The sequence below is a fragment of the Mauremys mutica genome, chromosome 6 (assembly GCF_020497125.1).
Source record: "Mauremys mutica isolate MM-2020 ecotype Southern chromosome 6, ASM2049712v1, whole genome shotgun sequence".
NCBI classification, from domain to species: domain Eukaryota; kingdom Metazoa; phylum Chordata; order Testudines; family Geoemydidae; genus Mauremys; species Mauremys mutica.
Genome location: NC_059077.1, coordinates 11957342 through 11984450, shown reverse-complemented (window position 1 = coordinate 11984450; position 27109 = coordinate 11957342). Strand labels below are relative to the sequence as shown.

Genomic DNA, 27109 nt, shown 5'->3' with positions numbered 1-27109 from the left:
CCATTTCAGGCTCTGGTTTTTGTTTGTTTTCATTCAGTTTAGTGCGTTCCATGTGTTCTACAACTGTCTGCCTTGGAATGTAATTGACAGCCTTGCTGCATGCAGTCCAGAACAGCACATTACCATCAACGTGAAAGTCCTCCTTGCCAAACTCAGTGACATGGTCTTTAGGGGTGATTTTTTTTTTTAGAGTTCTGGGCATTTTTTCATAACTTTAATTACTCACATCTGGAGGCTGAAGTGAAATTTGAGATGCATTAAAACACAAACTCCTACATGCCACTGAGTAACTTTTATACACCTGAAGCAGTTTATTGGAGTATGTTTAGCTATGTAAACTTAAAGCACATTCAAAACTCAACCACAAGAGGGGGAGGTTGCGCTCATTGAATAAGTGACACTGGTACTTTCAGTAAAATTCAGTTAATAGTTAATATGGTTTTATTTGTTCACAAAATGTAAAAACTAAAGATTCTCTTTAAAAATGCAAATTCCATGTTTTTTGGATTTCTAGGATCCCTGATTACAACTCTTATTGTCCAATTAACTTTTTCAGAGTGAGCAAAGCTCAGTAGAAGAAGTACTTGAGGTATAGATTGAAACAAACAAAGCTTAGAAAATGTCCTTTTTCTTTGAATGTTATGTCCATGGAAGAACTGGTAGTGAGTGTGTGTCCCCTTTATAGTCAGATTTGTCCGTGTTTGGCTAGGTTTCCCTGGAGTTGTGTTTTAAATGGGCTGTTTCCTTTTAATCTAGATAAGTTGTTGCCAGGCCACCGTGGGGCTCTCTGGTTACATCTGATGCATTATTGTGACTCATGCACAGCCCCCAAAATGCCAGACTTCATTCTCTATACTTTCCATGCTGAATTCAGCAGACTTCCATGGAGAGAGATGCACCCAGATCAGATGCTCATGGAAGAATTCTTTAAAGTAAGCATCTAATGCCTATTGAAATAAGACCATTTATACTTTAGTTAATTCCGTCTTTGAAATTAAATGGATGTCTGTTGCAGTTTATTTATCCAAAGAGGTTTATTGTAGAATCTGAGGGTTGCTATTACAATATATTATTTATAATTATTATTACTATCATAATTTATCAGTATGATACTACTACTGTGGGATTAAGTTACATTGATGTATGGCCCTCAGTGGTACTGTCTGAGTTTATGGTATCTGAGCATCGCAGTCTGAAAACATCCACTCAATGCGCAGCGGCAGTCAAAAAAGCAAACAGACTGTTGGGAATCATTAAAGAAAGGGATAGGTAATAAGATAGAGAAAATATCATATTGCCTCTGTATAAATCCATAATGCGCCCACATCTTGAATATTGCATGCAGATGTGATTGCCCCATCTCAAAAGAGATGAATGGAATGGGAAAAGGTTCAGAAAAGGGCAACAAAAATTATTAGGGGTATGGAACAGCTGCCATATGAGGAGAGATTAATAAGAGTGGGACTTCTCAGCTTGGAAAAGAGATGACTAAGGGGGGATATGATAGAGGTCTATAAAATCATGACTGATGTGGAGAAAGTAAATAAGGAAGTGTTATTTACTCCTCATAACACACGAACTAGGCATCACTAAATCAAATTAATAGGCAGCAGGTTTAAAACAAACAGAAGTATTTTTTAGGTAATAGGTAATAAAGGTAATAATTGGAGATATACCAATCTCCTAGAACTGGAAGGGACCTTGAAAGGCCATCGAGTCCAGCCCCCTGCCTTCACTAGCAGGACCAATTTTTGCCCCAGATCCCTAAGTGGCCCCCTCAAGGATTGAACTCACAACCCTGGGTTTAGCAGGACAATGCTCAAACCACTGAGCTATCCCCCCCCCCCATACAACACAGAGTCAACCTGTGGAACTCCTTGCCAGAGGATGTTGTGAAGGCCAAGACTATAACAGGGTTCAAAAAAGAACTAGATAAGTTCATGGACGATAGGTCCATCAATGGCTATTAGCCAGGATGGGCAGGGATGCTGTCCCTAGCTTGTTTGCCGGAAGCTGGAAATGGGCGACGGGACGGATCACTTGTTGATTACCTGTTCTGTTCATTCCCTCTGGGGCACCTGGCATTGGCCACTGTTGGAATACAGGATAGTGGGCCAGATGGACCTTTGGTCTGATCCAGTTTGGCTTTTCTTATGTTCTTATCTTCAACCTCCTTGTGAAGTAGGGCAGTGCTATTATCCCCATTTTACAGATGGGAAACTGAAAAACGTAGTGACTTGCACAAGATGACACAGGATGTGTGTGGTGGATCAGCAATTGAGCCCAGTTCTCCTATGGCCCAGGCTAGTGCTCTAAACCCTGAATCACTTCCTTTCCGTTAATATAGGCACTACCACAATGCAAATAAATAATAAGTCCTACTCACGAACCAGGGCCTCATCGTGCTAGGCATTGTACAAACACAGAACAAAAACATGGTCACTGTCCCAAAAAGCTTACGTTCTACATATAAGACTCGAGACAATGGGAGGATACAACAGAAAGACAGGGAGCCCATGGGCAGCATGATGGGCAGTGGCCACAGCATGCCAGCTGCCTAGCCATTGTCACCATGCAGTGAGGTATTAAACTTTCTAAGAATGATTTTGTCAGCTTGGCTCTAGGCTTTCAGGCATTTGTGCTGAGGACAGCTTATAAATGAATTTCTAGACAAGAAATGAACTTAAGAAAGAATATTAATCAAATTAGTGTCCATTTTGGTAATGTACTGAAGGTTTCCCAAAAAGTTGACTCTCGATCACTTTGGGTTTATAATGCATAATTAACATGACTTTGGAAAATAAGTATCAATATATAGACAATGTGTGAAGTATCAATCAGTGGATTATAAACCAGTTTTATGCTAACTAAAATGATGATCTCACCGTACTTCCATTTTCTAGTTGACTGCTTCTGATTTGCACCCTAAAATTGTAGTACAGATAGTGGTGGAACTCCAGAATCTTTCCTCCAAAGCCTTTACTGCCTTCCTGTCGGTGTTGCATTGTCCATGCACATCTAAAATTGTTACAGAATTTTTTGGTATTCCCCAAAGAGAGAAAAGCCAGTTGCAATTTTGCCACTGAAAGTCCACAATAGCCTGAATATTGCCCCTGCATTTGAAATAGTCTGAATTTGGTAACCTTCTGGTTGTACTGCAAAAGACATTTCTTTGACTGGTGTTTTGAGAGGGCTGAGGGTTATACTTCCTTGATGATGAAGGGGTAGAAGGGAATTCTTGTAGATGACTGGCTGACTTGAGGTCCTGTTGAATGGCTTATTTAAAGCTGCGGAGATTGAATTGCTTTATTAATGATGCTAGGGTGCCTAAAGCTATGGACAGTGTCTTTTGAGTTGTTTAAATCTAAATAAATAAAATATTAAGTCCTACTCATGCCTGTCTGTTTTCTCCTAGGTTGAAAGAGGCAGCCCAAAGAGTTGTTTCATTTTCTTGGGTTCTATTTTATGTGACGTAAACTGGGTCAGCGTCCTGTCTGATGCCTGGAATCCCAAGCCCGTTCCTGAAACGCACAGCATGATCGTCTGCTTGCTCTATATGGTGGTTCTGTTGGCAAAGGAGGAGCAGCTTATAAGCAAAGAGGTAATTTTGAAAAGGTTCAGAGATGGATCAGATTGCCTTGGGTTTGTCACAAACTTAGACATCTAAGCTTTGTTTATGTGCTACGGGGACCTATGCAGATGACCTATGGGGAGATGGCAATTGATAGCCACCATATTAATGGTTGAGGCCAGACAATGTGTCTGATAGGCTGACAGAGTGGTCCATCAGGTTTACAGAAATATGCCTTGCATCCATTAATCTCTATGTTAATTGCCATTACCAGGCAAGCAAATGTACCATATCTAAACCCTGCCTGAGCTGCAGCACACTGGTAAAAGAAATTCCATGAACTATGTCCAAACCTGGATCCATTGGGTCTGTCTATCTTAGATATGTATGTCACGCTGTCTGGAGTGGCTCTCAACTGTGCGTGGCCGCCTCGGGGCAAACTGTCAAAAAAACGGACAGGCCGCCCAATCTGCTGGTGTTTTCTATAATTAGATTTCACCACAACCCACTGACAAATGGGAACTCTTGGATCACTACACTAGTCTTACCCTGGAGTCACAGACATTCCCTTCAGACTTGCCACCCAGACAAACTGAGCTTTGTGATAAAAGGTCATTCAGGCCAAAAATCACACCACATCACATTGCTCCCTCCAACAGTCACTTAGCCCAGATCAACTGGTGCTCTAGCTCTTACACCAAAGACAATGCTGGTGGCCAATTTCTATAGTAAACTAAGTACACTTTTATTAGCTAAGAAGAGGAAATGAGAGTTATTGAAAGGTTAAAGCAGGTAAAATCTAAGTACAGGTGAGTAATTCCAAACGGTGGCAGTGATGTAATAAACTGCCCGTTTCCCCGAAAATCTTTTCAGGGTACCCAGATGATTTCTGGGGATCTCTACTTTCGCATCTGGTACACTTCCTTGTAAGAGTCCAAACAGTTCAGAGATGAAGGATCTTTCCTTGAATCCAGACTTACAGCTTCTTCTCACAGACAACACCTGACAGTGACGCTACCCGAATGCATTTTGTGTCTGTTTGACCTCAGGTCATCACACACACTGACCACGTGCTTTGAAATTAGACTTTTTACTGATAAAGCTCTTCATTTGCATTTCATACAGCTTTAGTTACAGGTGTATTTGTTATGTAAATGTTTATTATAACAGGACACAAGTGATTGAAAACTATGCAAGTAACGACCCATTCATTTTCATTATGTTTAAACACCAGATACATTCAGACGTTTAGCAATCGCTTTGATCTATGCTAATACACAAGTGAATCGACCTGGCTCTGATCTGAGCTGGCATCTGGTCTGTCACGTCACAACATATATATGGTTCCCTTTAGCATATCTAAGCATCTCACCATTGTACTGTATTTATCCTCTCAACACTCAGAGAAGTGCTATTATCCCCATTTTACAGATGGGCAACTGAGGCACAAAGATCATACAGGGAGTGTTTAGTGGAACTGGGACTTGTAGCTAGGTTACCCAAGTCCCAGCCTAGTGCCCTAACCACTGGACCACTTCCCTCTTTTGAGGTAGCTTTCCAGTGCCCACAGTGGGACATCTTCGTTTGAGGAGCCTGATTTACCCTGGTGGATTAAATAAAATTATTGCTTCACCCTGATCCCCATGGCCTCTGTAAATAAGAACAATTCACTGGTTAGGGCCTTTCTGTGAGAATAAGCCTTAGCTATGTTGTTTCAGTTTAATTGAGACTGGACTTTTATACTGTGTTGCGTGAATGTGGCATGATGACCTCTCTGTGAATTGAATTTTACAGTTTTTAATGTACAATTTAATTTTACAGTTTTTAATGTATATGGATCCAGAGCTTGGGGGAGATGGGAGACATGTTCGATGAATCCAGATAGATATATCTGGTTCCAAGCCTTTCTAATGAGGAGTCAGCCCTCTACCAGGAGACAGGCTGCTGTATTCTCTCAAGCAGGGAATGATTAACTGAAGTGTGCTACTCTTAAATGTAATAAACAGCTGTACTCCAGGGAGGGCTAAGAGATTTGAGTGTGTAGTGATATTTTGTGTATTGCTTAAGCGGAAGTAGTTCTCTCATAGCACTTGCATCCGAAGAAGTGGGTATTCACCCACGAAAGCTCATGCTGCAAAACGTCTGTTAGTCTATAAGGTGCCACAGGATTCTTTGCTGCTCTCATAGGAAGTGGTTGCAAGAAGCAGTGATCTAGCTGCAACTGAGCCTCCAGTGACTTTGTAGGGGTTGTAAAAAACCAAATAAACACGCCTGTCCCCACCACTGAGTCTTTATCTCATTCCTCCAGGTGATTCTTCCCCCACAGCCCTGGAAGACTCTCCCTAGAGAGGCTACCCTTCTCCCTCATGTAAAAATCTATAGGAGCTCTTTTCATTTTCCTGTCTGATATTTAAGTATGATTAGCTTGAACTGCTGCTGGTCCTGATGCAGCCCACATCTGCATCTATCCCCGGTTGGCCCAGGGCTGTTCAAAACTGGAAAACAGTATTAAGCAAAGACCTAAAACTTTGGTGCAGGAACCCAGACATAACTGCCAAGGAGCATAAAACATGGAAACCTGTATCATCCTGTTAAACCCAATTACACTCTGATTCTGTACTTTTATAGCATGATATAAGCAAATTGAATCAGTCATCAGCATTTTTTACATTTCCTGGAATATTATTTATAGCCTCAGCTATATAGCTGCTTCTACAAACATTTATTTCTTACCATAAAACTCTCCCTTCCCTTCTGAACATACACATGGAGATGCTATGTAACTATAGCAGCAGGTCAGGGTGATGTAACATTCCTAAGGCCTGATTCATCTCTATGCCAGCTTGACACTGGCTGTGGCTCCTCATTGGGCAGAGATTGCAGCACCATCTGAATATTTTTATAACCAGCTGCCTCTGGCTGAGTTTATTCCACCTGTTCCTCCCCTCCCCATCCCTTGTGGCTGGAGATATCCTAGTCTCCGACAGCACCTGAGTTCCACTTTATGGTTGCATTTAAATATTTGTTCGATAGAGAGAATAAATGCATTAAACACAAAGAGAAGCATTTAGCAAAAGTGGGTTTTAAAGATTCATTACAAAGGTCAAAGATTGATATCAGTAAAGTTTACTTAAAATTAGCTATGGCTCACTTCATAGCTCCCAAATTCCCCCTGTGGTAGCATAGAGAGTCTCCCAAAAGTTCTTTGTTTGCACAGAGCCTAGCACAGGGGTCTCAAACATGCGGCCCGCGGGCCGCATGCGGCCCGCGGAGCTCTTCCCTGCGGCCCGCGGAGCTCCCCAGGGGAGCTCCGCAGGGGCCCTCAAGAGAAAAGCGGAGGCTCCCGCCTCCACCCCTCTCCTGGAGCCTCGGCACATAGAGCGCCGAGTCTCCGTCCGAGCGCCTGAGCCCCGCCCCGCTCAGAGCCGCGTGGGGAGGGGGCGGGGCTGGGAGCTCTGGGCTGAGCGCTGCGCTCGGCGTGGAGCTCACAGCCCCGCCCCCACACCCCGCGGCTCTGAGCGGGACCGCCGGAGACGCGCTCGGGTAAGGGGGGGGGAAAGCGGGACCCGCCGGGGCCGGGCCGGGGGAAGGGAAGCGGGACCCGCCGGGGCCGGGCTGGGGGGGGGGGGAAGGGAAGCGCTCAGGGCTGGGGCAGAGGATTAGGGTGCGGGGGGATGAGGGGTTCATGATGTGGGGGCGCTCAGGGCTGGGGCAGAGGATTAGGGTGTGGGGGGATGAGGGCTCTGGCTGGGCTGAGGATTAGGGTGCAGGGTCCTAGTGCCTGCCCTCCGCCAGTACTGGCAAGGCAGGCTTCCCTTACCCTGAGCCTCTCTAACCCCAAACCCTCAGCCCCAGCCAGAGCCCTCATTCCCCCCGCACCCTAATCCTCAGCCCCAGCCCTGAGCACCCCCACATCATGAACCCCTCATCCCCCTGCACCCTAATCCTCAGCCCCAGCCAGAGCCCTCATCCCCCCACACCCTAATCCTCTGCCCCAGCCCTGAGCGCCCCCACATCATGAACCCCTCATCCCCCCGCACCCTAATCCTCTGCCCCAGCCCTGAGCGCCCCCACATCATGAACCCCTCATCCACAGCCCTCACCCCACACTCCAAACCTCTTCCCTAGCCCTGAGCCCCCTCACATCATGAACCCCTCATCCACAGCCCTCACCCCACAGCCCAACCCTCTTCCCTAGCCCTGAGCCCCCTCGCATCATGAACCCCTCATCCACAGCCCTCACCCCACAGCCCAAACCTCTTCCCTAGCCCTGAGCCCCCTCGCATCATGAACCCCTCATCCACAGCCCTCACCCACAGCCCAACCCTCTTCCCTAGCCCTGAGCCCCCTCCTGCATCATGTACCCCTCGCCCTCAGCCCCACAGCCCTCACCCCTGCACTCCCTCCTATCCCCAAACTCCGTCCCAAAGCCTGCACCCCCACCCCCTGCCGCAGCCTGGAGCCTGCATCGAGCACAGAGCCTGCATCCAGACCCCCTCCCCCACCCAAACTCCCTCCCAGAGCCTTAGGCAGTAAATCTAAGTGCGTGTTTTGTCCTTTGAGTGAGGTGCATTACTGAGTGTAGATATTTATTAAAACTGCGCGCGCTTAGGGGAGGAGGTGGAGAAGAGACAGGGCAGGGGCGGGGCCTCATGGAAGGGGTGGATTGGGGGTGGGGCCAGGGGCAGCAAGGGGGCGTGTCAGTGATGCGGCCCTCGGGCCAATGCACTAGTCCTCATGCGGCCCTCGGGGTCATTTGAGTTTGAGACCCCTGGCCTAGCACAATAGGGTGCTGGTCCATGACAGGGGCTCCTAGATTATTAACAATAATAATCAGCTTCTGTTTCGGTTCCTTTGATGCATTGTGTTTGAAGGAGGTATGATGATGTTCTTCATCCTAACCTCTAATCCGCAATAGCCATTGTATTTCCCAATTTATTCAAATGACTGGAGTTAAGTATCCCAGGTGACGCACTCCTTTCCACAAGTACTTCTGTTCTTTTTGTGGCTACAGACTAACGTGGCTGCTACTCTGAAACCTGTCATTATGCAAGGCACTAAATTTAGCCGTATGGAGTGGAAATCCATCAACTTCATGAAAAAACTCGTACAGATACAGCAGATATCATCTTCCTTTCCAAATGCAAACAGATGGCCTCTTAGAGTTGGTATGGCAACTTCCACCTTTTCATGTTCTCTGTATGTACACCTCTACTCCAATATAACGCGGCCTGATATAACACGGATATAACGCAGTAAAGCAGTGCTCCGGGGGGGCGGGGCTGCTCACTCTGGCGGATCAAAGCAAGTTCGATATAACGCGGTTTCACCTATAACGGCTCCCAAGGACAGTGTTATATTGGGGTAGAGGTGTATGTATATCTTCTTACTATATGTTCCATTCTATGCATCTGATGAAGTGGGCTGTACCCCATGAAAGCTTATGCTCAAATAAATTTGTTAATCTTTAAGGTGCCACAAGTACTCCTGTTCTTTTTACGGATACAGACTAACACGGCTGCTACTCTGAAACCTTCGACTCCTTTCAGTGACCTTCTAGATATTTTGTCATTTTCAAAAATCTTCCTTAAACGTCTAAAGATACACTTGTGTGAGAATTGGAGGTATCATAGTGTAGTGGATAAAGCACTGGACCAAATGATGGGACTCCTGGGTTCTTCTCCCACCTCTGCCACTGACATATGTTACCTGACCGGTGTGACCTTATGGAAGTCAGGTCATGTCTCTGTTTCTCTGTTTGCCCTCTGATGCTTTCCTACGTATTTAGATTGAAGCTCTGTTTATGGCAAGGACCATCATATTGTGCCAACACATTGGCCTGCTAATTTTGGTTGTGGCTGTCAGATGCCACTGTAATACCAATAGTACATACAAATGCAATGAGTATTGCTTTAGCACAATGAACTATTAAAGCCACACTGTTGGCAGTCAGCTGTTTGGTAGTTTTTTTATTACACTCTGTGCATCTCTGATCTAAACATTGTGGATTGATCTCTCCATTAGTTTCCAATATTTAGTATTGTGACTGTTCATAAAAAGAGAATTTTTTTTTTTTAATCTTCAGGAATCGCCACTGATTAACCTCCTTGGACAGACCAGCTCTCTTCCATGGCAACTTGTGCGCATTGAATCTTATCAAAGCATCATCAGCTACTTTAACAGCCACTATCCTCCTTCCATCATACTAGCCAAGGATTCTGCAGCTGAACTGATAGTGAAACTCTTAAAAGTTTCTGCAGGCTTTGGTGCTTCTTCTGATAGCCATGTGCATTTTGTAAGTATGATTGGCAGTTCTTCTGGACTGTTCTTGATCATCTTCTTGTTGTCTTGTTGAGGTCGGGATGTGTCGTGTGGTTATATGCTCCATGAGAATAGAGCTAAGTGTGCCAACTTTTTTAAATTTTAATAGGATGCAACACTAAAATGCCAAGCATACATTCACCAGGTGGTTCAGTTTCTCAGCACCTTGGAACAAAATGGAAAAATAACCCTTTCGGTATTGGAACAAGAAATGTCAAAGCTCTTAGACGATATTGTCATCTTTAACCCTCCAGGTTGGTTCTAAGGAAATGCCATGTTTTTTACAGTTGTCAAGACATATTATTTATAGAGTTAGATTGTTACAGATAATTTTTTGAACTATTTCATGCATTTAAAATACATGCAATATTTCTGAGATGGGCGTTGGACCGCTGAGGATTTATAGATTATGTAATGAATGTCCCTTGGAAAGTACCTTGGTTTTGAAGAACACACATGCCCTCTCACGCAGCTGAAGGGGAAGGGGATTCCCTCTCTCACTCATCAGCCAAAAGGAAGAAGGTTCTTGGGTGTAGGTGGTTTGGAATGGGTGGTGGAAGAGCCCTCCTTTTAGCAGCTGAACAGCATGTTGTCATGTGTCAGATTTATCAAACACTTGCTAGTTAGAAGCTGATGGGGGAAAAAATGGTGCAGCTCCCTTAGCAGCATCCAATGACAGCACATTCCCACTTCACAGCAGCTGGGGTGGGGAGGGCTGGACTTCTCACAAGAGCATTGCCCCAGGTCCTTGCTCATATGGAGTTCTCTCTTTTCTTGTCATCCTTTGGTTCATTAGGTGTCTGGTAACATTTTTTAAGCCGGGTCTAAGTGGCTGTGGCCTTGGGGAAGTCATTTAACTTCTTAGCCTCAGTTTCACCATTTGAACTATGGTGCCAGTAATACTTCCTTGCAGTGGGCAGTGAGGATTAATGAGTTAGTTGTTCAGTTTATAAAAATAGTATTAAAATACTTAATTTCCATTTAGTAATGTAAATTGTTGAATTAAATTGTGAAGAGTGCTATCTTTAGATAAGGATTATAAGAACTAAGCATTATAATGACATGTTTAAATTGCTTTAAAGAAAATTGTTATAAGTGGTTACTAATGAAAGGGTCCCTATGAAATAGAATAGGCACTATGAAAAGAGATTCAGGGTCTGAATATGAAGTAAGGGGTTCAGATGCTTAGACTGGCAAGGTTATCTGGATAATCTAGTATTTTGGGAAATACTGTGGGACTGCTAAAATCTCTAGGACTCCTCTGGTCATATTTGAAGTGATCAAACAGCTATAAGGGGTTCATTAACTTTATTTTACAAACAAGTTGTGTTGAGTGGGAGCCCAGTAAATGTCCCCTGCCCCGCCCCCCACCCTTAAATAATAGTAGCACCTAGAGGCCCCAGCTGAGATCAGGACTCTGTTGGCACTGTACAAATAATAGTTATAGTGCCTTGCCTGAAGTGCCTAATTCAGCAAGACAAAGTGGATTCTTAGGAAGAATTAGCATCTCCTTTTTATAGATGTAGAACTGAGGCGCATAGTGAATAAGTGACTTTTTCAAGGTCATACAGGAAGTCTATTGCAATGGCAAGAATTGAACCCAGATCTCCTGAGTCCCAGTCCAGTGCCTTAAACACAGGACCATCCCTCCTCCCTTCTTTAATTTTTATTTTCACACCTGACTTACTGGTATTTTTTTCTTTGACTTTCAGACATGGACATGCAAGCTCGTCATATGGCTCTCAGTAGTCTCTTTTCAGAAGCACTGATGATGATGAATAATGCCAGCATCACAACAGCAGAGTCACTACGGGGTAGTTTACAAACCTGGATCACCACCAAAGTGCATGGCCTGCTAGTGATGCCCCTGCTAACAGCAGCATGCCAGAGCCTGGCCTCGGTCAGACATATGGCAGAGACTACGGAAGCTTGTATTACAGCTTATTTCAATGAAGGTAAGAGAGAACCTCTCCATCTGTCACTTATGCCAAGTTCTGAGCTAACATCAAAGATCACCCTTGAAATGTCCACTAATTGCTAGGTTGGAGCTCCTTGTAGCCTCAGGCTACTCAGTAATAGCTTTAACTTGGTTTTAATTTCATAATCAGACCGTCTTTCCTGAAGTACGTTGTTGTTACTCACTGTGCTCCGTGTGTGTATCTGCAGTAATACCTATGCACAGTCAAGTAGGGTATGGACAGTGTTGTTGCTTATTTTTGAATTTCTTTGGTTGTATGTTTTACAGTCTTAATGTAATGATTTCTTAGAATTGTTTCCATCCACACATCACTTTCTGATACTGTCTGGCTTTGCCTGGTGGCTACTTTCTTTCTAGCTGAGGGGACCTAAATGACTTTTCCTATGTATTCTAGTTCATCCTTTTATGGAAAAGTCGTACAGAATTTAATAGAAAAGGATCGTTTTTTTCTATAAAACTTTTTTAAAACAGTCATGTAGAATTTAATACAAATGTTATGTTGTTTGGTAGAATTCTGTGGGATGGTTATAAGGAACCTTGTAGAGAGGATCACGTTCTCTCTCAAATTGTGTAGTTTTTTTGGAGTGATGTCTATGGAACTATATATCTATTTCTGCCCCAGTCAACTCTGTAAGACTTTAGCCCACCCAAGGGAAGTGTTTGGAGTCCTATCCCTGGGACTTATAAAATTAATACTGCTGTAACACCTGCAAATGTACTTGCTTACATGGAGATGGATGAGATAACCTAATAGGTCTTTTCCATCTTTAACCTCCACGATTCTCTGACAAGCTGATGATCTGGAAAATAGCTGCCAGAGTATGAATTACTTAATTTAAAGGAACATAATCAAGTAGGTTAGGTCTAAAGCTTTACCCTGCCCTAAAACTGTTTTAACAAACACGTCCTGTCCTTTCTGTATTCTCTTCTCTCACTCTGTTTTAAGAATTTCCTCTGAACCAGGATTTAGGCTGGGGCCCTATACTTGCCTCCCTTCAAGTTCCTGAACTCACAATGGAAGAATTTCTGCAGGAATGTTTATCCTTGGGAAGCTACCTGACCCTTTATGTCTACATGCTGCAGCGTTTAAACACTGAGCAGACTCTGACCAATGAAATGAAAATGCTGCTAACTCTTGGCAAATGGCTAGAGCAAGTGTATCCAAGGTATTTAACGTTTGACTCAGTACAGTCGTTCGGTCTGGTATAGGACTATACTCCAGGCTTTCTAACCCCAGTTCTGCCACTGTTTCTTGAGCAAGTCGTCTTAGCCTGCATTTTCAGGTATCTACTAATTTGGAATATGCTACATTCTCAGTGTTCAATTGGAGATGCTAGGGGCCTGATTTTTTTTAGAAGGTGCTTAAGCTAATGTGGGATGCTCAACTTTGGGGGAAAAAAATCAGGACCGAGTATTTCCAACGGGGCACCCAGTATTGGTGAGCACTTTTTGAAAACGGAGGTCTTCATGTCCGTGCATCCCTGTAAAACACGGCTAAACCAAACAGGAAGGAGCGTGGTGAGAATTGAGTGGTGTTTGTAAAGAGCTTTGAAGCTGTAAAGTGCTATGGTACTGTAAGTACTAAGTATTTATTAAAATACAAATAGTGCTGGTGTATAATGCACTAGTAAGTTTACATGCCTCTCAACAGCGCTATCCAGAATGTATCAAATCTGTTGGCTGGTAAATGCCTCTCCATTTCAGTAGCAATAGGGGCAAAATTTTCTTGATTAAAAAGCCTTGCTAAGAGAATGCGTGCTCTCCTTTTTGCAGTTCAAATCTCTTAGCCGTCTGATGACTGTAGTACCCTCCAGCTCTGTCCACTTGATTGCTGTCTTTCCCCACTTCAGCAATCTGCAAAAGGCTGTTTTGGTATCTTCTCCAATGCTAAACGCATGCTCCAAGATTGCTGCGGGGTTTTTTGGTGGTAGAAAGACTGGACAGAAGTTACTGGGGCACAGTCTGATGCAGATCTCTCGTTCTGATGCTTTCTGTGGAATATCTGAGTTCATTAACCTTGGGTATGACTTCAGGCCGTTTGGTTTTAAAACAATCTTTAAAAATATCCACAGAGGAACTTGTGCTGTGTGCCTTGCTCAGCAGAAGCCTTCAGTGTTTCCACTGCTATACAATAAAGTGGAAAGTTTTTTAAAATCACGGTTAAAACAAAATCTACTGCTCCTCAGAGTATCAAATACCTGTAAACAAAGCCAAGATTAAAGAACAATGGGCCTGACTCACTAGTCTGTTACACCAGATTTTATACCATTTATTAATAAATTTAAGGGCTGAAGGAGTCATTGAGATAGTCTAGTTTGACCTTCTACATAATACTGGCCTTTGACCCCTCCCCCTTTCATTTCTACGTCAGGCCCATAGTTTCTGGAATTCCACTTCACTGGAGTTATTCCAGCATAAAAACTAGTATATCTAAATGTCCTTCACAAACTTGTCAACTAAACACCTCACTGGGCTGGTGTGCACAGGGACACTTCTCAGTGCCAAGGCTTAAGAGATGTTGAAAGAGAAGGAAGATCAGTTTCTAAGCATTGTTGTTTCATCTACCAAAAGCTCAGTGAAGGAAGAGGCAAAGCTGTTTCTTTGGTGGCATAAAGCCCTGCAGTTATCCCTACTCCAAACGGAACAGAATGACGCCGTCCTGATTGAATCAGTCATCCGGATATTGCTCTCAATACAGGGCAGGCAGAATCAGCTGGCTGAGGAGAGACTGATGTCCGGAATATTGGGTGTTATTGGTCTAGGCAAGAAATCTCCTTTGTCACCCAGGTAAGAATTTAGGAGGGAGTGCTCTGATTAAGAAAGCACGTATTTTGAAAATACTTGCTCAGATCCTATACACTTTATGAATGGATGCAACTAAGCGCTGAAGTTGGGTTAGGAATCCAAAGTTCCTGAAGGTTTGGGGGTGTTCTTGTTTTGGCCTGTTATAGAGAAGCAATGGAGTTTGGGACTGCATTAGGATCTGAATGGAAACTTTCCCATAATGTGTGCTGGAGAGAGGGGAAGTTGGGAGTTCTGGTTTGATGCCATCTCTAGTTCAAGTATCCCTGTTAATAACTGTGGTTTGACCCATGAACTTAATTTAATGACAAATTTCTCTTGGGATGGTGGATAGCCCTTCCTGGTGAATGGGTTATACCACTAAAAATGGAGTGTAGAATAATTGTTTCCCGGCTGCTCGAGAGGTAAGGTACTTATTTACAAAAATCCTGGCAGGGTAAACTTGATCGTGAATCTAGGTTGGCCTAATTTAATGTAAAACATATCCCTTAATTTTAGAGAGGGCACAGGATTGGTCCTGCTTTCAGCAGGGGGTTGGACTAGATGACCTCCTGAGGTCCCTTCCAACCCTGATATTCTATGAATCTATGATTCTATGTTTGCAGAGAGATCCATCAAAGAGAATACTTGCCTGGCTTTCTTTTACCTTGTCTCTAGCAGTCAACTGTCTTGCATGTCTCACATTACCAGCGTGTGTATATTCATGTTCCACTCTGCCTTTCCTATATTATCCTGTATGTGTTGGAAAACATGAGAGTGGTTCAAAGAAACGCCGAACTTCGCGTGTTAAGCAATTTCCTTCCTGAAGAGATGGATAGGGAGCTTGGTAATAAGAGAACAAAAAAAAAAAATCCAGCTGAAAAATGAAAGGGAAAGTAATCCAAACCAGAAATAGTTGTTTGGCCCTGATCCAGCAAAGCACTTAAGCGTGAGCATAACTTTAAGAATGTGAGTGGTTTCTTTTGGGTGAATCCTACCCCCACTGAAACCAATGACTAACACTTCTGTGACTTTTCGGAACCTCTGTGACTACTTCCAGGGCAGGGCTGGAGCAGCTGTCAGCCCCGGGGCTACTGGAGCAGCAGCTGGGGTGGGTCAGCCCTACTGCTGCTGGAGCAGTGGTGATCAGCCCCGGAACTGGAGCAGCAGTGGGCTGGAGTGGCTGCCAGAGACAGGGGCGGCTCTACGTTTTTGGCCGCCCCAAGCAGTCATGTGCGGGAGGCGCCCCGGAGCCGCGGGAGCAGCGGACCTCCCGCAGGCATGACTGCAGAGAGTCCGCTGGTCGCGCGGCTCGGCTGGACCTCCCGCACCTGCGGACGGTTGGCTGATCCGGCGGCTCCGCTTGAGCTGCCGCAGTCATGCCTGTGGGAGGTCCAGCCAAGCCGCGGGACCAGCGAACCGTCCACAGTCATGCCTGCAGCAGGTCCACTGGAGCCGCAGGACGAGCGCCCCCTGCGCAGTCATGCCTGCGGCAGGTCCGGTTGTCCCGGGGCTCCGGTGGACCTCCCGCAGGCGTGACTGCGGCAGGTCCGCCGGCCCAGCCTGCCGCCCCCCCGGGAAAGGGCCGCCCCACGCGCGTACTTGCCGCGGTGGGGTCTGGAGCCGGCCCTGTCCAGAGATCAATCCTAGCATCACTCTGACTATTAGTGTTCCCTTAGGATATTTTTGAGTGAAAAGTCAGGGACAGGTCACAGGCTTCCATGAATTTTTGTTTATTGCCTATGCCCTGTCCCGGACGTTTACTAAAAATGCCAGTGACAGAATCTTAACCTTGCCAATGGTAAAGCTCCCATTAAGTTGAGCGAGGACAGGATTTCACCCTTTTCCGGCAATAGACATCTCAAAATACACAGAGGATGTCGTTACAAAGAATTAAAAGAAGTGCTTTGGGGTGATCTGAGGATATAACTATGAGATCTCCAGTTTATTTGTGTTAATTTGTATTATACTGCAAGAGGTGCATTGCATTTAAAAAAAAAACAGTAGAAAGATCCCTCACCTGGTTTAGTGCAAGAAATAATAGGGTGATATTTTTGGCACGTCTAATCCTGATGCATCTAAATTTTACATCAACTTCTCTCTTCCTCTTGACACTTAAGGTTCCGTGTGGTTGCCCGCAGTATGTCAGCCTTCCTGTTGGTGCAGATTCCTCAGGAGAATCAAATCCGTTTGAAGCTTGGTTCAGAATTGCAGCTCTCACAGAAAGCCCAGCAGGTAGTGTGTCAGCCATTGATTTCACTGAGCATCCTCCATCTCTGTATTGGCTAATCAAGTTGCAGTGTGAAGCTCATGGGAATCATTACAAACAATGTATATTAAGCCTACCTTCTCCTCTGAAATGCCTGATTTCAGTGAGAGCAAAATGTCCATTCTAATTTGGCCCTCAATGCTTTCCCCCTCTTTATATCTGCGTCTAAATTCTGAATTTCAAAAGCAATTAGTTGATCTTATCCTTGTAACTTGGGGAACATTTGTTTGCATCACAAACTATTGCACTATTTGCTATAACTGGCAGGACTGCGAGTGTGTGTTTGAGAGAGCAAGACTAAGGTACGTGAGGTGACTGAGGCCAGGGAAGTGAGTTGCATAGGCAAAGCTGGTTGCACAGCAACCCATGATGTTTGGCAGAGATATTTTGTCACATTATAAATCTTAAAACACACAGCTTTCAGTGAAATAGTAAGTTCAGTACACCGAGTGAGAAATAATGGAAACTAGATAACAAAAGGAACTGGAAAATATATTCTTTGGCAGGGCGAAGGAGAGGGTTTGAACACTTACCGATGGAACATCAATTTGCAGTATTTTGTGTGTTTCTTAAACTTTAGATCAAAAATAAACCTTTCCAATAAGTTCAGAATACAAAAGTTGTCAATAAAAAACGGACAAGAAAGGGTTAAGTTCTTCTGAGGCCTTGTCTGTATAGACAAGATGCACTGGTTTAATTAAAGTGTGATTTTTAAATTGATTTTAACCGGTGCATACCTCTGTGTGGGCTCTCTCTCATTTCTATTTAAGAGAGGTGTATTTCAGTTGAACTGATTCCTAATTGTCTAAGCTAAATAAGACTGGTTTAAATCCAAATAAGAGTGTCTGTGACGCTTTTTGTACCAATTTTAGCTTAACTGGCTTAAAATGGTTCCATTGGGCAAATCAATGCAACTTTGTCATGTCCACGATAACAGAGTTCAGGAACGTTGGAACCCAGCAAGAGCAGGTAGAAGGGATGAAAAAATATCAGCCTTGACTTAATATATTCCCTTTAAAGGGTTATATTCAGGCTACGTTTAGCCCAACATTTAAGTTTTGTGGATACAAACCTTTAAATGACTAAGACAACAGAAAAACATCCTCCTGCAGAGTGTTTGCAACCCACACATTGCAGCAATATGCTAGTGCATGAGAACCTGACAGTGGAATTAACCAAAAATGAAAGCGAAGCTGACTACTCTCTTTTCCTTCTTTGGTATGAATGAAAAGTAAATGAGGTTCATTCAGAATTCTTCCAGCTTTAATTAATCGCTGGTGTTATCGCTAACTTAGGTTAGGGATTTCTTTTTAACATACGATTTTTAACCTGACAGTGTTGGGCAGAAACAATATACATACTTATGGAAATCCTGGGTACTGATAAGAACATTGTGAAGTGAATTGCAAGAGTACCATGAGCTGTATTTGGTGTTTTTCCCCCTAAGGTTAACTGTTTAGTGCCTGACGTAAATATAAATGATATGTGAAACTTACGACAGGGTAGTTGTTCCTGTCACCCATAGAGAGAGAACAACATTGGCATATGTAGTGTGAATCTAAGCTGCTGATACTGTACTATGCAAAATGTGTATGTGGAATGTTACATGATCATGGGAGCTTGTTATACAAATATTTGTATAAAACCAGTAGGTAGATGTAGGGTCAGATCCTCGAGTAGTGTAAATCAATATAGATCCATTGAAGTAAATGGAATCACATTTGTTTACACCAGCTAATGATCTGACCCGTTAATTATAACTGCAGAAAATAGGGACAGAATATACTTAACTATCTGAATTTTCCCCTCTATTTGTAGGCACTGAATACCCTTGAATCTATGGCATCAAACAAACAATATATGGAATATCAGGAACAGCTCTCCCAAGCGTCCCAGTTTATCAAGCACCCAGATCATTGTCTTCAAGATGGAAATAATCTCTTGGCTCTCCTTGTGAACACTCTGTACCCAGAAGTGCATTACTTGGACGTTATACGATAGCAAGCACTGAGATCACCAGAAACCTTTTTACAGTCTTGGCTTTCTCCAGTTTACATTCAAAGTTGTTACTGCACAAGTAATTTTCATTGGAGAATCGTACTTTATATCAAAATGAATCAAAGGGGGAGCATGGGTGGGAAATGTCCACGGGCATGTTTTTAATTCTCTTGGGTATTTTGTTTACGTTCTTAACGTACTGCTTTAAATGGAGTCACTCAATTTCTGTCTGGTGAAAACACTTGAATGGCTTCCTGTGTATAGTACAATCTAAAAGGGTAATTGAGACTAGATGTGTGAATCCTTTGAGAGAATGTTGCTTGTCCTTGTCTTATATACAGCAGTTGGTTTTTTTGCTTTGTGCCTTTTTCTTCTTCTGAGACTTCATTGCTTGGGCCAATCCAAACGTCAGGATTGTGTGGAAGCAGAGTTTTGGACCATTGTTTAACCATGGCACCTCTAAAAGTTATCTACCTACCTATTCTGAAACTTGGAAACTCACTATACCCATGAAGATAGTGTCTCTTTAAAAAGTGAACTTCTCTGTGATCGCGCAGCTCTCTGCGGTGGAATGTGACATTTTACATCTTTTTCCACCCCTGTAAGCAGTAGCTGACATTTTAACTAAGCACTTGAGGTTTTTCCCAACTTCCAGATGTGACTGAATCCGGTTCCATATCATTTGCTAGAATGAACCACTCATGTCCATGTTGCTTCTATTATAAAGACAGATAAAGTCAAGAACTGAGTTTCTAGATGTAGCAGGGAAAGTAGCCATTGGTATTCATGTTAGCTCTCCAATTCCTCAGTGCTGCTGAAAGAGACTGGTTATTTTATGGCTGAATTGACCAGCAGGGAGACTGCGGTGGCTTTCCTTCCTCACTAGTTGGCCATCTTGATATCGGAGATGACACTGTGTTTAATTTGGTGATTTCTTCTTAAAATTCTGTTACCAAGGTGTGAATCGTGGGCCTGTACATTTGTCAGTTTAATTATCCTAATCTTTGTTGCCTTGCGCATTAATGAAAGGAACATCTCATAAGAAAGCAGAGAACAGGTCTTTCCAGCTGTGTTTATATGGCTCTGTGGCCATTTTATTTGCCTCCATAGGATCTGATGTGTTCCAAATGGCCTTAAAGTTCCGTTGCCGTGGGCTGTGAATACCTCAGGATTTTTGCAAAGGAACCATGATATCTTTTTCCCATCTAATTACTCAGTGCCTTTCTGTTTAGGACACGCTTGCATTTTAAAGCACTTAGCTCTTCATTTTAAAACACTTAGCTCTGGTCACCACTAAAGGAAAAGTGCTACCTACAACCTCTTCCATAACCAATCATCAGCACATTCACCATTTTTGCACTTACATATAGTTTTAGTGTTAGAGAACTACCCAGTTACTGAGTGACTCACTTGTTTTGTAATTTCCCTTTCTCTTCTTGCCAAATTATGCAAACCACGTCAGTTTGGACTTCAGACAGCACCCATTCTCCAATTGGGCTTGCAGTTTTGTTCTCTATGTACCAGCCCGTACTTCGTTTTGTGCATCAGCCAACCATCAGTACCGCATGTTTTGAACAGGCCCTTTTGGGAACTTGGCAACTGGAAAAATAAATTCTGCTGCTTTTGTCGTTTAGACTTAAGACACTGGTTTTAGCACTTTTATTAGACGTAATGTTATGCCTCAGTTGTGTAAAAAATGTGAAAACACAGGACTTTTATGTATATATTGGACATGCAGGTTTTAAAAGAAAAGCCATTGTGTCAGCCCTTGAGTTTGTACAGATGGTGGGTTTATAATGTACGAGGCCTGCAAAGACCATATGAAATAAAAAAAATGAAAATCAAGTAACTCCTGGTAAAGGTCCCGATAATTCCATTGAGCCACAAGAAGCAGCCGTATTATCCCACAGTGTGTAACTTATTGTTCTTGGGAGATGAAGGTATTGTTTGGGTGTTTGAAGTCTTCAAGTTAGGTTAGTTGCCTTTCCTGACTCTGTTCCTTGTATGCACGTTGTACGACCATGTTATATGATTGGCAGAAGTCCTAAGAGAGGCCCAGGAGGAGAATGGCAAGAATGTTGCTTTTTCTTCATGGTAATATTTATTACAATATTGTAAATAAAAGCTGTTTACAGTTAATTTGTGCAGTTTTGATCCCTAAAGTATCAATATTTGTAGCTTTTGGAAAACTTGAACTGTACGGTGTCCATTGCAATAAAGTGAGTGGTCTGCTGGACTGCAGCCTAATTTCTATTAAGAAAATGAAGGCTGGGAGGGGAAAGTCATTGGTCCCTTCCAGCCTTGGACTCCTTGTGATCATCTAGTCTGACCTCCTGTATAGCACCATCCATAGAACTCTTAGAATTCTTAGAGCAGATTGTGACAGGTTGGACCCCTCTTCCAGGATGCCACTGATGTACTGAGGTCCCACTGAGCCTGCCTATTCCACCAGCCTCTGGGCTCCCTCACCCTGTCCTGCTGCAGGCGCACTCACAGGTAAGGACACACCCAGCTGTAGAATCACACAGCGTCTACAACCAGCTCTGTGTGGGAAGACTCAGCTCGGGCAATTGCCCAGCTCTCTGGAGTGTAAGCCCAAAATTATATTGTCTGGCGCTGTATAGAGATCTCTATTGTGTGGTAGGTCAGATGCCTTACAGGTTGTGTCAACAATGTTACCCTTGTCAACTAAACATGTAATCTCATAAAAAGAAATCGAATTAGTTTGATAGGATCATTTTCCATAAACCCATCTTGTATTACATTTCCTTCCTTTAATTCTTTAATTCTCTATTAATTGAGTCCCATAGAAGCCCGCCATTATGTTGTCCAGGATTGTGGTCAGGCTGACAGGTCTTATCCCGTTTACCCCTTTTTAAAATTAGGCACAACATTAGCTTTCTTCCAGTCTTCTGGATCTTCCCCAGTGCTCCGTGACTTATTGAAAATCAAATATTAACTCTCTAGCCAGCTCCTCAGCCAGCTCATTTAAAATGTTTGGATGCAAATTATCTGGACCTGCTGATTTAAAAATATCTAACATTAGTAACTTCTATTTAATTTAAAGTAACTTCAGAGATACTAGTGGAATGGGAGGAGAGTTATCACCATGTGATGAGACTATATCATCTGTTTTTCTCCCAAATTCAGAACAGAAATATATATTGAACACTTTTGTCTCTTCTTCCTTATTATTGATAATTCTACCATTTCCATTGAGTAATGGACCAATACTTTGTCAAGATTCTTTTTATTCTTAGTATATTTTTTTAAAAAATCCTTATTGTCCTTAACTTTGCTGGCCATAGATTTCTCCTTGTGTCCCTTTGCTTCCCTTATCAATATTATACAATTCCTAACTCCTGGTTTATCTATTTTTTAAATTTTTATCACTGCCTTCACTTCCACTCTAAATCAGGTCAGTTTTTTAAACCAACACAGCCTTGTTCCTCAATTGTAATATTTGTGGGTTTTGTCATCTATTAAGGTTTTCTTAAATAATTGCCAATTATCATTCACATTTTTCTGATTAAATTCTTCCTCCCAGCTGATCTGGCTCATAATTGTTTTCAGCTTTTTGAAATTGGCCCAATTAAAGCTCAAAGTATATATATTACTGATCTGAACTTTATTCTGCTTGCACATTATAAATGTGATACAGTAACATAAGAACGGCCATACTGAGTCAGACCAAAGGTCCATCTAGCCCAGTATCCTGTCTTCTTGCAGTGACCAATGCCAGGTGTCACAGAGGGAATGAATAGAACAGGTAGTCATCAAGTGATCCATCCCCTATCACCCATTCCCAGCTACTGGCAAACAGAGATTAGGGACAGCATCCCTGCCCATCCTGGCTAATAGCCATTGATGGACCTATCCTCCGTGAACTTATCTAGTTATTTTTCTTTTTTGAACCCTGTTATAGTCTTGACCTTCACAACATCCTATGGCAAGGAGTTCCACAGGTTGACTGTGCCTTGTGTGAAAAAAAACTTCTTTTTGTTTGTTTTAAACCTGCTGCTTATTAATTTCATTTGGTGACCCCTAGTTCTTGGGTTATGAGAAGGAGTAAATAACACTTCCTTATTTACTTTCTCCACACCAGGCATGATTTTATAGACCTGTATCCTATCCCCCAGCCATGACCACTTCAGCTTAAGCTACCATTAAGTTTTAGTTCAGTGATCAGCTCCTCTTTATATGTTAGGACAAGATCTAAAAAGGAATTTTCCCATGTTGGGAGCAACACTTTTTGTTTGTTTGTTTTGGAGTCAGGAAATTGTCATCAGTAATGTTTAGAAATTCCAAGGATGTTTTAATACTGACAGCACGAGACTTCCAGAATGTGTCCCTCGGACTGAAGTCCCCCATGCTCATACAGGTGTTTTTCCTACGCCATATAGATAGGTGTATCAGAAGGTGGCCATCCTGTTCTCAGTGTGATTTGGTGGCCTGTAGCAGACACCAATTAATACCCCATCTGGTAGGACATTTATTCTTAAGCATTCAAGATCATTTTCTTCTGAGGTATCAGTGATTAAGTAATGCCATTTTTGACACAGAGTGCCACTCCCTCTCCCCTTTGTCCCATTTGAGCCTTCCTGACTAGGTTATAACCACTGATTTTTAACATTCCAATCGTGCGAATGATCTCACCAGGTTTCAGTGATACCAACTACCGTATATACTCGTTCATTAGCCCGTTCCTTTATAAGCTGACCCCCCAAGATGGTTAGGTAAAAATAGCAAAAATTGAATGATCCTTTCATAAGCCGACCCTATATTTCAGGGGTTGGCAAACTTTGGCTTCTGGCCCATTAGGGTAAGCAGCTAGCGGGCCTGGACGTTTTGTTTAGCTGGAGCGTTCACAGGCACGGAGCCTCTCAGCTCCCAGTGGCCGTGGTTTGCCATTCCTAGCCAATGGGAACTTCCCGCAGCTCCCATTGGCTGGGAACGGCGAACCGCAGGCACAGGGAGCTGAGGAGCTCCATGCCCGCAGATGCTCCAGGTAAACAAAATGACAACATATTAGATATTCAATTCAATTATTCCATAGAGTTTAAAATCATCAAATTTTGGTGTTGACCCATTTATAAGCCGACCCCCACTCTTTGATACCAAAAATATTCGGCTTATGAATGAGTCTATACGGTAGATTGAATTTATGCTCATAAACGAGCCATTCCCATTCCTCTTGTTTGTTACTCAGCCTGTATAGGCATTGGTGTACAGGCAATTAAAGAATTTCTTCTCTCCATGTCCTTTGGTACCTTGATTACTAGTGCTAATTTAAGAGTAGCAGTAACTTGCGATAATGCAGTGAAGTAGAAAAAATAAAGCATAATACTTACGTACAATGTTTTTATCTGCGGATCTCCATGTACTTTGCAAGTGTGCACAGGGAGTCCATTGCAAAGCCAGGAATAGAGCCCCCTATGACCTGGTCCTGTTCTCTCACTGCTCCAGACTCTACATATTTTGCATGTCTAAGGAGAGGATAGATTCATGGAAACTTTTACTAGTCACGCTGAATGATTTAATGTCCATTTCCCCAACAAACAATTCTAGTAAAATGTGTGTGTCTAAGAAAGAGGGAGGCAATAGGAGTGCATATGTGGTAGGTGTTGATTGTTGCAAAAACGGAGTCAGCAGTAACTGCTTGCATCCGAAGAAGTGGGTATTCACCCACGAAAGCTCATGCTGCAAAACGTCTGTTAGTCTATAAGGTGCCACAGGATTCTTTGCTGCTTCTACAGAACCAGACTAACACGGCTACCCCTCTGATACTAGTAACTACTGTATTATACTTCATAGAAATAATCTGAAAATGTATGTCCCCCCTTTTTAATGTATTTTATTGAACATTAACGCCAGTGGAGCCCTTTCCCTCTGCAGAACAGCTTGAGGGATCAGTGTGCAAGCGGGAAAGAAACAGTCGTAGTGAAGAAGTATTTTTCAAGATCCAGTTCGTCCTGTTAAGGAACAATCCTGTTCTGGGCTGGGTTAAGGATAATGTGACCCTGGTAGCTGATTTCCATCTCAAATTTCTGACACTATTATTTTAATAGGAACAAAATGAAGCTTGTATTCTAATTAGAAACACAAACATAGACAAAGCCAAGTACAATATTAACTGCCTGTTGCTGAGCTACAGACTTTTTCCCAAACAGCTGCCCATTTTTAGCTATTAAACTACACAGCCCATCTGAAATCAGCAGCCAGACTCTTCCACCGCCGGTTGTGACAAAGCCCCGGCAATGTGTGGATATTGGATGTCATTTAAATTGTGCACCTAGGAGTCAAAGTTGGATCTTACGCTCCAAAAACGTAGGCCTCTATTTGAGCCAAAAGTACCTGAGCCCAAAGACTGGCTTGCGATGGCATCATCACTGGATGGTTACATAATCACCTACCCGAGTAGATCTGGCAATCTGCTTAGAGCAGAGAACTGTATACTCACTAGCTAGCAAAATACAGGCAGCATTTAGTCTGCCTTCTACGAGTCCCCAGAACCAGGACCTCCACTCCAGGAGGAGGATTCTCCAGTGAGTGCGGAAAAGCATTTGATTTGCTTCCTCTGTCCCTCTCCCAAAATGTGTGTGCACTTCAGTTCCCCACCTGATGGACAGGCTTCCTTTCCTTATTCCTTCTATCCCTTGTTAGAGTCAGGTGAGGAAGGAAATGAGATCCAGTAGGTATCTACGCGGCAGCTCTCTCCCTGCAGGAGCCTTTTGTTGCATCTCCTGCTGTAATGCAGTGATGAGAGTGAATGCACTGCAGACAGATTGCCTAGAATTTTGTTTGCTGGGAGAGGGTGGTGATGCAGAAGTAAAGGAGATCTAATCCACTCTCCGGCGCAAGAGTCTAGCAAACATGCCCTGTACTTCAGATTTAATTGACTGCTTAATAGGGAAACCCAATATAACAACCATTCTAGTCACCGCAGTTACAAACAGTAGGTTATTGCATTCCGTCACAGAGAATGTTATGGAGGGTAATTACCAAAGAGGAAGGTGCAGTGTGGGGCTTGGAAGAAGTAGACCCCGTTGGGAATTAGGGTTTGAGTTACTGAAAGTACATTCTATGCATCCGAAAACGGAGTTCAAGCTGTTGTTAAACACGTTAATTAAATCAAGGGTATCTATGTAATTACTTATGTGGCTTTTATCACCATAGTATCTGACCATCTAACAATCATGAATGGATTTTAGCCTCCAAACAGGGACGAGCTAGCCCCATTTTACAGATGGGGAACCGAGGCCTGGGCTCGATTGAAGTGACCTGCTCAGGGTGACACAAGAAGTCTGTGGCTGAGCCTGGTGTTGAACTCAGATTTCCTGAATTCTTGTTAATTTGACCATCTTTGCTCATGAATCCACAGCAATTCCCGGGCAACACCGAAAGGTAAATGGCATCAGCCGAAGATGAACGAGTACCTCAGAACAGCTGATGGCTAAAAAGATTAAAAAAAACCAACAACCCTCAAGTGGCAGTAGCCATCGCTCACCAAAAGGAGCTTCTGAACCAGGGGCAGGTATTTCTGAACTGTTTTGGATAGGACTTTATACACAGTCTTATTAGGTTGTCTAAGGCCTGTTCCATATAAAGGCCTTGTCCCATTTAGCAATATGGGACTGGTAGGAAGGTGGCCAGGTTGAGAACTCAAGATTGAACTCCTTGCTGCAATTTTTAAGGCCTGTTCCTACTTCTGTGGATGTCGGGGAGTTTTCCCATTGCCTCAAATGGGTGCAGGATTGAGCCCCAAACTGGAATTCAATGTATCCTGTGCGGTGGTCACCATTAAGCCAAAATATCCCCATTTTCCACACTGCAGCATCAGATCCTGCAGATAGTTCCTGCTCTATAGGGAAGGAAACAACTGCAGGAAATGAAAGAGTGACATATTGCAACGTCGACCCCTTCTTCTCTCCCACTCCCTTCACTCTGCCGACATTCCCAGCCTTTATTCCTCAATCGGCTTCTTCAAACAACTCCCTGCGTTCTTCTATGATACCCTTTATCCAAGGGGAAAATTCCCCAATTAATATTTGTACAGCAACTACCTCATCCTCCTGCACAGCCCCCCTTAAAACACCACTCTGTGGTGGTGCCTACAAAACCCAGCCAGCTGGGTCCTGTGACCCGCTGTGACTATCGCCGTTCCCATTCCTGTCTTTTCTATCTCCCTTAC

At 43.2% G+C, this 27109-nt stretch overlaps 1 protein-coding gene across 1 annotated transcript in view; it reads left to right on the top strand.

Moving 5' to 3' along the window:
- The window catches only part of EPG5 (ectopic P-granules autophagy protein 5 homolog), an 87564-nt gene extending 66410 nt beyond the window's left edge, over window positions 1-21154 (top strand). The window contains exons 36-44 of the mRNA XM_045021658.1: window positions 757-932; window positions 3416-3601; window positions 9657-9866; window positions 10002-10146; window positions 11605-11847; window positions 12817-13036; window positions 14442-14657; window positions 16772-16886; window positions 18739-21154. Of these exons, the coding sequence (XP_044877593.1) occupies window positions 757-932; window positions 3416-3601; window positions 9657-9866; window positions 10002-10146; window positions 11605-11847; window positions 12817-13036; window positions 14442-14657; window positions 16772-16886; window positions 18739-18921 (1694 nt within the window). The 3' untranslated portion in view covers window positions 18922-21154. The remainder of the gene's footprint in view (window positions 1-756; window positions 933-3415; window positions 3602-9656; window positions 9867-10001; window positions 10147-11604; window positions 11848-12816; window positions 13037-14441; window positions 14658-16771; window positions 16887-18738) is intronic.
- The last annotated feature ends 5955 nt before the right edge of the window (window positions 21155-27109 follow it).